The sequence below is a fragment of the Gastrolobium bilobum genome, unplaced genomic scaffold, assembly GCF_033153095.1.
Source record: "Gastrolobium bilobum isolate Gb01-03AN ecotype WA unplaced genomic scaffold, APGP_CSIRO_Gbil_v1 utg2008, whole genome shotgun sequence".
Lineage (NCBI taxonomy): Eukaryota > Viridiplantae > Streptophyta > Magnoliopsida > Fabales > Fabaceae > Gastrolobium > Gastrolobium bilobum.
In genome coordinates, this window is record NW_026895839.1 from 63034 (window position 1) to 74091 (window position 11058).

At 35.9% G+C, this 11058-nt stretch overlaps 3 protein-coding genes across 4 annotated transcripts; 2 read left to right on the plus strand and 1 right to left on the minus strand.

Moving 5' to 3' along the window:
• The first annotated feature begins 251 nt into the window (after nucleotides 1–251).
• On the plus strand, nucleotides 252–3060 carry LOC133296321 (autophagy-related protein 16-like). Of its 2 annotated transcripts, XM_061495283.1 has the most exons (5): nucleotides 252–349; nucleotides 436–619; nucleotides 966–1147; nucleotides 1258–1453; nucleotides 1859–3060. In XM_061495283.1, the coding sequence occupies exons 2-5, from the start codon at nucleotides 476–478 to the stop codon at nucleotides 2879–2881; spliced, it is 1545 nt and encodes a 514-aa protein (XP_061351267.1). In that variant the 5' UTR covers nucleotides 252–349; nucleotides 436–475; the 3' UTR covers nucleotides 2882–3060. The 2 variants fall into 2 exon arrangements, with proteins under 2 accessions (XP_061351267.1, XP_061351268.1); XM_061495284.1 differs by lacking the exon at nucleotides 252–349 and having other exon boundaries at nucleotides 356–619.
• A 1975-nt stretch (nucleotides 3061–5035) lies between these two features.
• On the plus strand, nucleotides 5036–6743 carry LOC133296325 (vignain-like). Its single transcript, XM_061495289.1, has 4 exons — nucleotides 5036–5486; nucleotides 5811–6046; nucleotides 6135–6275; nucleotides 6424–6743. The coding sequence occupies exons 1-4, from the start codon at nucleotides 5036–5038 to the stop codon at nucleotides 6685–6687; spliced, it is 1092 nt and encodes a 363-aa protein (XP_061351273.1). The 3' UTR covers nucleotides 6688–6743.
• A 175-nt stretch (nucleotides 6744–6918) lies between these two features.
• Nucleotides 6919–8634, minus strand: LOC133296326 (peptide methionine sulfoxide reductase-like). The gene is made up of 2 exons (XM_061495290.1): nucleotides 8124–8634; nucleotides 6919–7372 (listed from the first exon to the last, which is right to left on the minus strand). The coding sequence occupies exons 1-2, from the start codon at nucleotides 8454–8456 to the stop codon at nucleotides 7121–7123; spliced, it is 585 nt and encodes a 194-aa protein (XP_061351274.1). The 5' UTR covers nucleotides 8457–8634; the 3' UTR covers nucleotides 6919–7120.
• Between the last annotated feature and the right edge of the window lie 2424 nt (nucleotides 8635–11058).

Below are 11058 nucleotides of genomic sequence, written 5' to 3' on the forward strand. Positions count from 1 at the left end.
TATGTAATGTAACATCAAATTAAGAAAAAAAAATAATTAAAAAAATAATGCTTAAGGCATTGTTTGGACGACCAACAAAAGGTATTTGCTGTATTGTTTTTAACCAGTTCAAAAATTATAACAATAAAATTTCATCGATCTGAATACAGAAATGCTATTGTCGTGTAATTGAAGTAAAGAGATTGCATACAGATTACAGATCCTAAAGACTCACGCTCAATCCGCTCCCTCATTATTTAATTATTATTATTGTTGTTGTTATTGTTATTATTGTTGCTAATTTTGCTGTGGAAGTCAAAGTCGGAGGAACAATAGCAACATATACTCCAAAATTTCAAATATGATTAAAGTAAATTTCTTGTTCAAAGTATTAATCTTTCGTTGTTGTAAATTTCTGGGCACCATTTCATTTTTGTTTTGCGGGCAACCAAGCAGGTGATTTTAGCGGTTTGGTGATTGGATCGTTTTCTGGTACATGGCGAATCCTCGCAAGTCAAAGCAAGAAATTTCAAATGAGGCTATCAAGCATGCTCTGAGGGCTCTGCGTAAGCGGCATTTGAACGAAGAAGGAGCTCATGCTCCGGCTTTTGCTGCTCTTTCTAGACCTATCTCTTCCCAGGTCCCATTTCTATCATGTTTTGATTTAGGGATTGTTAGCAAATTGATCACAATGGGTATCTAGCTTTTGAATCTAATAAGACCCTTGTTGCAATCTTCAATTTGTTTTTAGAAATATCATTGAATCTTTGGTTGCAATATAATGGTGCTTGTGGTCAAATTTCCCAATCTTCAGTTGTTGCTTGCTAATTACTGTTGTTCATTGTATCTTTTGAAAATGGGCAAATGTATTAATATTTGTGGATGCTGCTCATCGTTAGTATTGTTGTTGTTACTTGGATCATGGTGTTTATCTAACAATTGGAATGTTTTGTATTGAGTTAAAAGTTGTGTTTGTGTCCTTGAAGGGCTCTGAATGGAAAGAGAAAGCGGAGAGTCTGGAATTGGAACTTCAGCAATGCTACAAAGCTCAGTCCCGAATATCTGAACAGCTTGTTGTGGAAATAGCTGAATCCAGAGCTTCAAAAGCTTTGATTCTAGAGAAAGAAACTACAATCGCTGATCTGCGAAAGGAGTTGACCGAAGTGAGGTTGCTTAATATTCCCTTTATGTTTTAATTTTAATATTCGTGAAGTTTATTAAAGTAAGTCACAACATTGTGCTTTTGAATTTTGATTGCAACTTAAATAAATTTTGCAGGGATGAATGCTCTCAATCAAAAATGGATTTAGAAGAAAAAAGTAAAGCTCTTGACTTGGTTCTAAGTGAGAATACAGTACTTAAAGCACAACTGGAGCAGATGACTGCTAGAGCCAAGAATGCTGAAACTGAAAATAAGACATTGGCGGATCGCTTGATGTTAGAAAAAATGAAGGATGCTGAACGCCTAAATGAGGTATAAATACATTCTCATTCACCAATGAACTTTTGAAATTAGATAGTTTATTGGGGTACATATTTTCTGTGAGAATGGATTGAGCTTGGGCATGAGGTGAATTTCAGTCAGCTAATATGATTACAATTTATTCAGCTGCTGCTAATCTGCTATTGATTTTGCTCTCTTTTTTTGGTAAATGTCAGTTACCCGACTACACTATATTATACCAGTATTGCATCTAGTTTTGAACTTATTTTTTGATAGCTTGAAATTTGAACTGTGTGTGATAATAGAGTGGAATAATTGTGTGATAGTTACAACAGTAGTTTACAAAACTATGATACTACTAATTCTAGTAGCTGCTAGATTTCTAAATGTTTCATTTCGCTGCTAGTTCAACTAATATATTTCCTATCAATTTAGGCAAATCAACTGTATGATGACATGATTGAGCGGCTAAAGGCCAGTGGTTTAGAAAAACTAGCAAGGCAGCAGGTGGATGGCATAGTTCGCCAAAGCGAAGAAGGCGCTGACTTCTTTTTCGAGTCAACCATCCCTTCCACTTGCAAATACAGGCTCAATGCACATGAAGGTGGTTGTGCTTCCATATTGTTTGAGTACAATTCTAGTAAATTGGTTACTGGGGGACAGGATCGATCAGTTAGAGTGTGGGATACGAATACTGGGTCCTTAAGTACCAATCTTTATGGCTGCCTTGGCTCCATATTAGATCTCACAATAACCCATGATAATCGATCTGTTATTGCTGCAAGCAGCTCAAACAACTTATATATGTGGGATCTCAACTCAGGTCGAGTTCGTCATACCCTTACTGGCCACACAGATAAAGTATGTGCTGTTGATGTCAGCAAGATATCAGGCCGTCATGTTGTCAGTGCAGCTTACGATCGTACTATAAAAGTTTGGGACTTGATGAAAGGCTATTGCATTAACACAATCATTTTTCACAGCAACTGCAATGCTCTTTGCTTCAGCATGGATGGACAGACAATATTTTCGGGACATGTTGATGGAAGTCTTCGATTATGGGATATTCAGACCGGAAAGCAACTTAGCGAGGTCGTGGCACACTCGCTTGCTGTGACATCTATATCTCTTTCTCGAAATGGAAATGTTGTGTTGACCAGTGGAAGGGACAATTTACACAATTTGTTTGATGTTCGATCTCTGGAAATTAGTGGCACACTAAGAGCCACAGGAAATAGAGTGGCTTCGAATTGGAGTCGTTCCTGTATTAGTCCAGATGATAGTCACGTTGCTGCTGGATCTTCTGATGGATCTGTGTATGTATGGTCAATATCTAAAGGTGATATTGTCAGCACTCTGAAGGAACATACTTCTTCTATCCTGTGCTGTACGTGGAGTGGGCTTGGAAGACCCCTAGCTTCAGCTGACAAGAATGGGGTTGTTTGTATCTGGACCTAATGGGGTTTATTTCATTTGGGATAAAGATGTTGTTGATGTTGACGTTGACCCTAGCTGGCACGGAGGGAATATGGTAATGCTCCCTTACACTTTCTGATTTATAAAAAAAAAAAATGATTACACTTTCTTACAGGGTATACCATTCAAATTAGGAACATTGTAGATATTCATTTTTAACAGAAAATCGTGAGTTACTCTCTAAAATCAATTGTGATGAAGCTCATTTTCTACTAATTTGAACTGGCAAAATTTGTTGAATCAGGTCTCTGCTAGGATGTAATTAATGTAAAAATGGCAGATGATTAATAGATTGGGTTATATTTTATTTTAACTCCTCTAATGCTATTGGATAACTTCTTTGCTTTACTTTTAACTTTTTCTTCTGCACACATCACAAATGCTGTTTGCAAGTATCTATTCACATATATAATTTCATTGTTAAATCTTTTTTGTTTTATCCTTAGGGAACTAAATATTGCCAAAGTGGGTATGGGGAATATGTAAACTAGTACTCACCAAAATGTCCTAGTCCTTGATCAATCCACGGAGTGACTCATGAAAATGCAATAACAGATGAACATGGATTATTTTTCTCAGTATAAGTATTCACATTTTCCTTTCTTTTTCTCTCTTGGTTCTTATGTAAAGGTTTCTGTGCAAACTAACATTAGCGAATCTTTCTTTTTGGGATCAATGAACATGGATTACTGGAAAAGGGAAGTTCAAGTTGGTGTAGAGAGTTGGACGAAGGGGTTAAGTTGGTCCAAATGATGGCTATTATTGGCAATGACCATGTGATATGTATAACCTATCATGACTAAAACATAATGTAACAATATATCCATAATTTTAGGTGTTGTACATTTGTTTATTTACTTACACCCACGAGCCATGTGAAGTTCTTCTACTGAATAACTAGTTGACAGTGAAAAATAGAAGAGGCCTTGAAAGCTCTTTCAAGCGACAACCAAAAAAATGAATTTGAAAAAGAAGAAGAAGAAGAAATGAATCATCTTTCATGGAAGGCATATAATAGGTGTCACCGTTTAATGAAAAAGATAACAGAATTGACCGCATGAGCTATTACTTTAGCAGAAAGGCAATGGGTTTTTCAACTGCAGAAGTGATGGGTGGTGCCTGATGCATTACGCTATTGTAATCCCATACAACAAGCAAGAGCGTCACTAGAGTCAAATAATAACTACTGAAAAGTACTAAAATATTCTCTCATATTGCTTTTGCCAAATGGAAACTTTGCCAAATCGAAATAACCAATATATAGCAAATTATAGGCCTCTACCAAATTTTCTTACCAACATCTGATCATAGTTGTAGATTTATAACAAGTTTTATCTTTAAAAAAATCACCTCTAAGCTTGTAAATGTGTCGTATATGTTAAGCTCAAGGCAAATTAAATGTTCAGTAAGTTTTTATCAGTTTTTCGTTATCACTTTTTACGTTTTCTTACTACCACAAACGCATGAGAATACTTAATTAGAACTTTAGAAGAGTTTCACTATTCCGAACTAGATTTGTGTGAACTTTTTGTGCGAAGTACCTCACTACTCTTACCTTTTGGCTCGCTTTTCTCACTTCTTTTCCAAACCTTTCAAAAAGCGATAACGTCAGTTACAAATAAAAACATTATCAGAACGTTTCACTTCACTAGCAGCACATGGTGGCTCAAAACCAGACGTAACCATGCTTTTCACTCTCCACCATCTTCCTCGTTAATGTTATAGCGTGATCAGCATGCAAAAGAAAGATGATCCTTGAAGCATACAATAACAGAAAGTATGACACAAAAACAAAAATGACACAGCTTCAGATTTGGCACCTAACTACAATCTTTTTTTTAAAAAAAAAAAAATAACAAAAGAAAATCTCTCAAGTTTCCTTCCTTTCATTTATTGAAGCCTTTGCTTCTATACTTGAGCAACAAAACAAATCCTATCTTCTCCATTATTCTCTAAGTGACACAGCTTGGCGTCTTTCATTATTGCTCATTGTTGATGCCCATAAGGAACCTGTAACTTACTCATTTATTTTTCTTTTGTTTTCTTCTCATTAATTGGTTTTCACATCACTATATAAAGCATTCCCTAACCCCTATATTTTCACCATCTTTCATTGAACTGATTCCAACAAGAAACATGGAAATAAAAAAGCTCTTGTGGGTTGTTGCTCTATCCCTTGCTTTGGTTCTCCAAGTGGCCAAGAGCTTTGATTTCAACGAGGTGGATTTGGCATCTGAGGAAAGCTTGTGGGACTTATACGAGAGATGGAGGAGTCACCACACGGTTTCTCGAAGCCTCGATGACAAGCACAAGCGGTTTAACGTGTTCAAAGCTAATGTGATGCATGTCCATGATACTAACAAAATGGATAAGCCGTATAAGCTGAAACTAAACAAGTTCGCTGACATGACCAACCATGAATTCAGGAGTGCCTATGCTGGCTCAAAGGTTAATCACCATAGAATGTTCAAAGGCACGCCACGTGGGAATGGAACCTTCATGTATGAGAAGGTTCACAGAGTTCCTCCTTCTGTGGATTGGAGGAAGAAAGGCGCTGTTACTCCTGTCAAGGATCAAGGCCATTGTGGTAAGCTAAATAGATACTAGTAGCTAATCATAGAGCTCAACCTAGGTCCTATTCATCTATTTATCAATTGTTTATTTTTGCTTTTGCGTAAACAACCACTCCATTAAATCGACTAGCAAGGGTAGTAGTGAAGGCAATTTTTACGCAACCTTACCTTTACATATTTGCAAAGAGACTGATTCTTAGATTCAAATATTTCAGTCACATCGCCCTCTTATAAATATAAAATGGGACTAGGGTGCACATATAGCTTCTAATTACATTGTTGTTTGTCTTCAAGCATCAATGAAATGAAAATCATCTTGTTGCTAATGTCTCTTATAGGTAGTTGCTGGGCGTTTTCAACTGTTGTTGCTGTTGAAGGCATTAACCAAATCAAGGGAAATAAGCTAGTCTCCTTGTCTGAACAAGAGCTGGTGGATTGTGACAATGATGAAAATGCAGGGTGCAATGGTGGGCTAATGGAATATGCTTTTGAGTTCATCAAGCAAAATGGAGGCATAACAACAGAAAGCAGTTACCCTTATACAGCATCAGATGGATCCTGTGATGCATCAAAGGTGCATACTATGCTAAGCTTTTATAAAGCCAGAATAATTAACTGATAACTAGAGGGAGTTAAAGGTGCAAAAATCATTCATATTGCAGGCAAATGATCCAGCTGTGTTAATTGATGGCCACGAGACTGTCCCTGCCAACGATGAAGATGCATTGCTCAAAGCTGTTTCTAACCAACCTGTATCCGTAGCCATAGATGCAGGGGGATCTGATTTCCAGTTCTACTCAGAGGTAAACATCTACTTCACCTATTCACTGTAAATTGTTTTCAAAATCTGCTAGAAGCTAAGCATTGGTTTCCCAGTTCCCTGGACAAAATTGAGCAATAGGTAGATTGAAACAAATGGGTATCTTGATTTTGTATAGCTAATGATTACAGGGAGTATTTACTGGCACTTGTGGCACGGAGCTAGATCATGGTGTAGCAGTTGTGGGATATGGAACAACTGTTGATGGAACTAACTACTGGATAGTGAAGAACTCTTGGGGACCAGAATGGGGAGAACAGGGTTACATCAGAATGCAAAGGAACATATCTGACAAGAAAGGACTCTGTGGCATAGCAATGGAGGCTTCCTACCCAATCAAGAACTCCTCCAATAATCCAACAGGACGTTCATCATCTCCTAAAGATGAACTTTGAATGCTTCCCACAAAACTAAGCTTTAATCAGTCTTGGTTGTCGTTTACTAGTGTGTTAGGAATTGCCTCATAATCACATGCACTGATAATATTTGTATCTCAGATTCGATGCCAATGTATCCATCTAGATATTTATGCTTTCATCATAAAGAAATAAATCTTTGAATTTGACAGCTTGCAATGTCTAATGTAACCTCCCTGCAATTACTCTATGGCCAAGAGTTTCATGCAAAGAGACAACATACAGCAATTATTTAAACAGCAATTGTTCAAACAGGAACTAAAACATTCAATTAAGAGTTGAGATTGCAGAGAAAGTATCTGATCTGATCACTTTTATACATAAACCATAAAATTTTATTTTTGGATAATACTAGCATTCTAAATAGATGGCAGATAGAAGCTAGACTTAGTGTGAAGTGCGAAGTAAGTCATCAACCATAGCACCTAATGGGATCAGTGCAGCCCTTTTCTGAAGACTGTTTGAGGCCTTGACCTCCACCCTTCTCCAGATATTGCTGATGGTATTCCTCTGCTCTGTAAAACCTCTTTGCTGCAAGTATTTCTGTCACAATCTTGTCCTTCAATTCCAACTGTTTAGCTTCTTTAGATTCTTGAGCTAAACGAGCCTGAGTTTCATTGTAGTAGTATATTCCTGATCTATACTGTGAACCCACATCTCCTCCCTGAGATACATACACATAAATAAATAATTAAATAAACCAAGGACTTAACATGTTTTTAGGAAGAATACAACCTCCTCAAACATAAAACAACTCCTCATTAAACCCTGATCAGTTAGGGTTGCATAAATGTAAAGGTTATTTTCTGGATTCGAATCCATAATTTTTCAATCATAAAGGAAAAAGCTTTACCACTGTTTTAAGCTTGTGACTATAAAATTAAAAATTGATTGTGAGGATGCATGTTTCAGACTCAGAGTCATATAATGGGCTCATTCAATTCACCAAAATTTTGGTAAACCTTATTGATATTAAAAAAAATATAAACAGGTTTTTATACTATTGGATGCAACTTTACATTTGTAATGTAATATTATAATAATTTTTTTTGTGTGTGTGTGTGTACAAATTCATTATTTTATAAAATCATGATGGCATGGAATACACTGTGGAATCAATCGTTTGAAGCAACTTCACTACCTTGAACCAATGTAAATAAAAAAATAAAAAAGTAGATAACAAAGCATATGAAATAGAAAGTAATAAGTATTAGGGATTAGTGTTTCTCATAGATAATTTTATCTCTTTTTTATTTCTTTTTTCTTTTTTTTTGTAGACCCATACATATTTTTATACTAAGTGGGAGATAAACGTATCTCCTACCATATAAAAAAAATTAATACTAAGTAATAACGTAAAAAAACCCCAAAGGTGCGTGAGAGTGAAACGGAGAAACGGACAAATTTCAATGTACCTGGCGATTGAGGGTAGTGGGGTCATGTCGTGACCAAAAGAGAGCAAGGAGATTCGGGTAGGGGCAGACTTTCGGGTCGAAGTGGACCCGGACCACTTCGACGTGGTTGGTGGATCCGGTGCAGACCAGTCTGTAGTTGGGATCCGGTGTGTGACCCTGGGAATATCCAACTTCAGTCTTCACCACTCCCTCAACTCGCTGAAAGGCCAGCTCCGCACCCCAGAAGCAACCCGCTCCGAACTCAGCCAACTCGTGATCCAGGTTTTCCGGAGTATCCGAATCCGGGTCAAGAGCCGGGTTGTGGTGCCCGCCATCGCCTGCAATCGTAGCCATTGTATTTCACTACTCCTGTCCTGTGTAACAGATTGAGGTGTTCCGTAGATGCAGAGAACAAAACCGAATTATTACTTCACAGTAAGAGAAATGCTATTAATTAATATTGATAATGATACAAGCTAATGGCTGAAGCGTGAAGCACAAGTTGTAGAGATTAGAGACTGAATCAAAAGTCAATTAAGCATTTAAAATTGGTTGGGTACATCACATTGATTGAGGCCATCCATAATTTATTGGGAAAATTTAGTCAATGAACGTTCTGGTTTATTCTCCAATTATTTATGGCTATGTGATTTTTTTTATATTGGACCGAAACCGACATGGGACACAGAATACGACATGACATGACACGACACTTCGATACGTTAATTTTAAAAAGTTTTGATATTATATAATATTTTTAATTTATGTAGTGTATATTATATTTAGTATTCAATAATTTAACAAAAAAATAAAGCTAAACTTATAATACTCATCAATTTTGCAAAGAAACATAAGATATTCCAAATGTTTATATTAAACTCAATGAAATCATAATCGTAATCTAACGAATCTAATAGTTGGAACTCAAAATGCAATGCAACGTAACCTTTGAACCCTTTTTTGAGTCTTTGCAACGAGTATTGGAGTGTCGGGAAATGTCGGAGTGTCGGTGAGTGTCGAGAAGTGTCGGACACGACACGTCAGGATTTTTGAAGTGTCGGTGTTTCATAGATTTTTTTTATCAAGTATGTTTGTGTGGTTTATGAAAAGGCATATCTATTATCTATTATTATTATATATATAAAGGAAAACCAAAGCAAACCCCATTTGTATTCACACTGTGTGTTCACACTAGAAACCCTCCAAAAAGTTGACGTGTCAAGCTCTAATTTGTGTTCATTTGTGTGTTCACACTGTGCGTTCACACTTGCTTTAACATTTAAAAGAAAAATTTGTCATAATGACATTTTACGAAAAACGAAAATCGAAATGGATCATTAATGACCCACCATCATTAATTGTTGTATTGGGAGATGAAAGGTTTTTAAAAATTGCATTGGAAGATGAAAAATCTATTAATGATATTTGAAATTATACTAGCTAAAATAAAATTTTTCAGTTCCTCCTCTCTCTCCATTACTCTTTTAAATACCAAATTCTAAAATGGCATCTTTATTTTTCTCAGCGCCTCTGATTCTTCACCCAAACCCCATCCTTTCCTTTCCCTACATCCACTCTCATTCTATTTCTCATTTTCTTGAACATTAGTCACGGAGCCGGTTACCTCTTTCCAGCCAAAGAGGAAGCAAGTTGGGGTCTTTAGCAAAGAAGGGATTGGACTAAAAAATTACTTGAAACAGCTCCAGCAACACCCTTTGAGAACCAAGGTCCCTCTTCTTCATTATTTAGTGCATCTATCTCATTTTTAATTTTTCTTTGCATGGCTTGCTTTCCTTGCTTCTTTTTTTCATCCATTTTCATTGACCCGTTGTTTTTTAGTCCTAAAAGAGCTACCTTTAATGGTTCACGTTATAGATTGGTTGTAGGTGGCTAGCGACTAGCATCTTGGAAGATTGTGTTGCTTTATTGTGAAGGGTTCAATTTATTTATGCTTGCATCATTTCAATTGTTTCGATCCACGACTACCAAAAAGAGATCTTTATTCACAGTGCTAATTCATTCTTCTTCCACGGCAGCAGTGAAGGTCTTTATGCTTCCAAAGTCACCTCTTTCAATGACACTCAACCTTTCGAAGAAAAGTCCCTGAATGGTAAATCTTTCATCAGGTATTCCTTCTTATCTCTTTGTTCTTATTGTTCCATCCACAAAATAGGAATGTTTGATCCATTTTTTTCTCGATAAACAGATTGACTTTCGTCTTTTTCTCTTGGAAGTGAGTCGAGGAAATTGAATATATGACTTTTCTCTTCATCAAAGAAAGAGATGCACATTGTAGAGGACAACACAACCACACAATAAAAAGAAGACAAGGAACAGCGCAGAACTGAGCAACTCAACAAAGAGACGAGCATTGCACAGCTGTGAAGACTGAAGAAGATATGAGTTACCCTTTTTTGATTTTCCAATTTTGCAGCTTCCCTTTTTTTTTTCTTTTTTTTTTCTTTTATTTGAATATGCACCATACAATTGTGGCTTCATACTAACGAAAAAGATATATTATTATATATTCTTTCCTTTTCTTATTTATTTTTTATTTTATTTTTATTTTTTTTCTCCACCCACATAATTACTAATATCCTTTTTATATCCAAAAAATAATGATTTTCCTTTATGTATGACTTTTATGATGTATCCTTTATATGTCCTTTTTTTTTCTCCAGCGAAATTAAATAATATCCAAAACTTATTTCGGTAAAACTTTCAAAAAATTAATATGCTTTAAATGTGAATAAACTATTGAAATTTCAAAAACATCTTATAATAAAGGAAAATAACTTTTTAAATTGTGCAAACTGTGCAAATAACCTAATACATATTAAATAAAACACATGCAACCCAAAAATACGATCTAAGTAATACATCGTATGAGATATCGTTTGGAATTTCTATTGTAAACTTGACTGAGTTGAAAATTTCAAGGAATTCTTATTCTTAT

What these genes read in the sequence shown, in the direction of transcription:
- LOC133296321 (XM_061495283.1), top strand. Translation starts at nt 476, where the DNA reads ATGGCGAATCCTCGCAAGTCAAAGCAAGAAATTTCAAATGAGGCTATC. An exon ending in CTAGACCTATCTCTTCCCAG is followed by an intron (nt 620 to 965) that starts GTCCCATTTCTA and finishes GTGTCCTTGAAG; the next exon opens with GGCTCTGAATGGAAAGAGAA. An exon ending in AAGGAGTTGACCGAAGTGAG is followed by an intron (nt 1,148 to 1,257) that starts GTTGCTTAATAT and finishes TAAATTTTGCAG; the next exon opens with GGATGAATGCTCTCAATCAA.
- LOC133296325 (XM_061495289.1), top strand. Translation starts at nt 5,036, where the DNA reads ATGGAAATAAAAAAGCTCTTGTGGGTTGTTGCTCTATCCCTTGCTTTG. An exon ending in CAAGGATCAAGGCCATTGTG is followed by an intron (nt 5,487 to 5,810) that starts GTAAGCTAAATA and finishes TGTCTCTTATAG; the next exon opens with GTAGTTGCTGGGCGTTTTCA. An exon ending in ATTTCCAGTTCTACTCAGAG is followed by an intron (nt 6,276 to 6,423) that starts GTAAACATCTAC and finishes TAATGATTACAG; the next exon opens with GGAGTATTTACTGGCACTTG.
- LOC133296326 (XM_061495290.1), bottom strand. Translation starts at nt 8,456, where the DNA reads ATGGCTACGATTGCAGGCGATGGCGGGCACCACAACCCGGCTCTTGAC. An exon ending in CCACTACCCTCAATCGCCAG is followed by an intron (nt 7,373 to 8,123) that starts GTACATTGAAAT and finishes TATGTATCTCAG; the next exon opens with GGAGGAGATGTGGGTTCACA.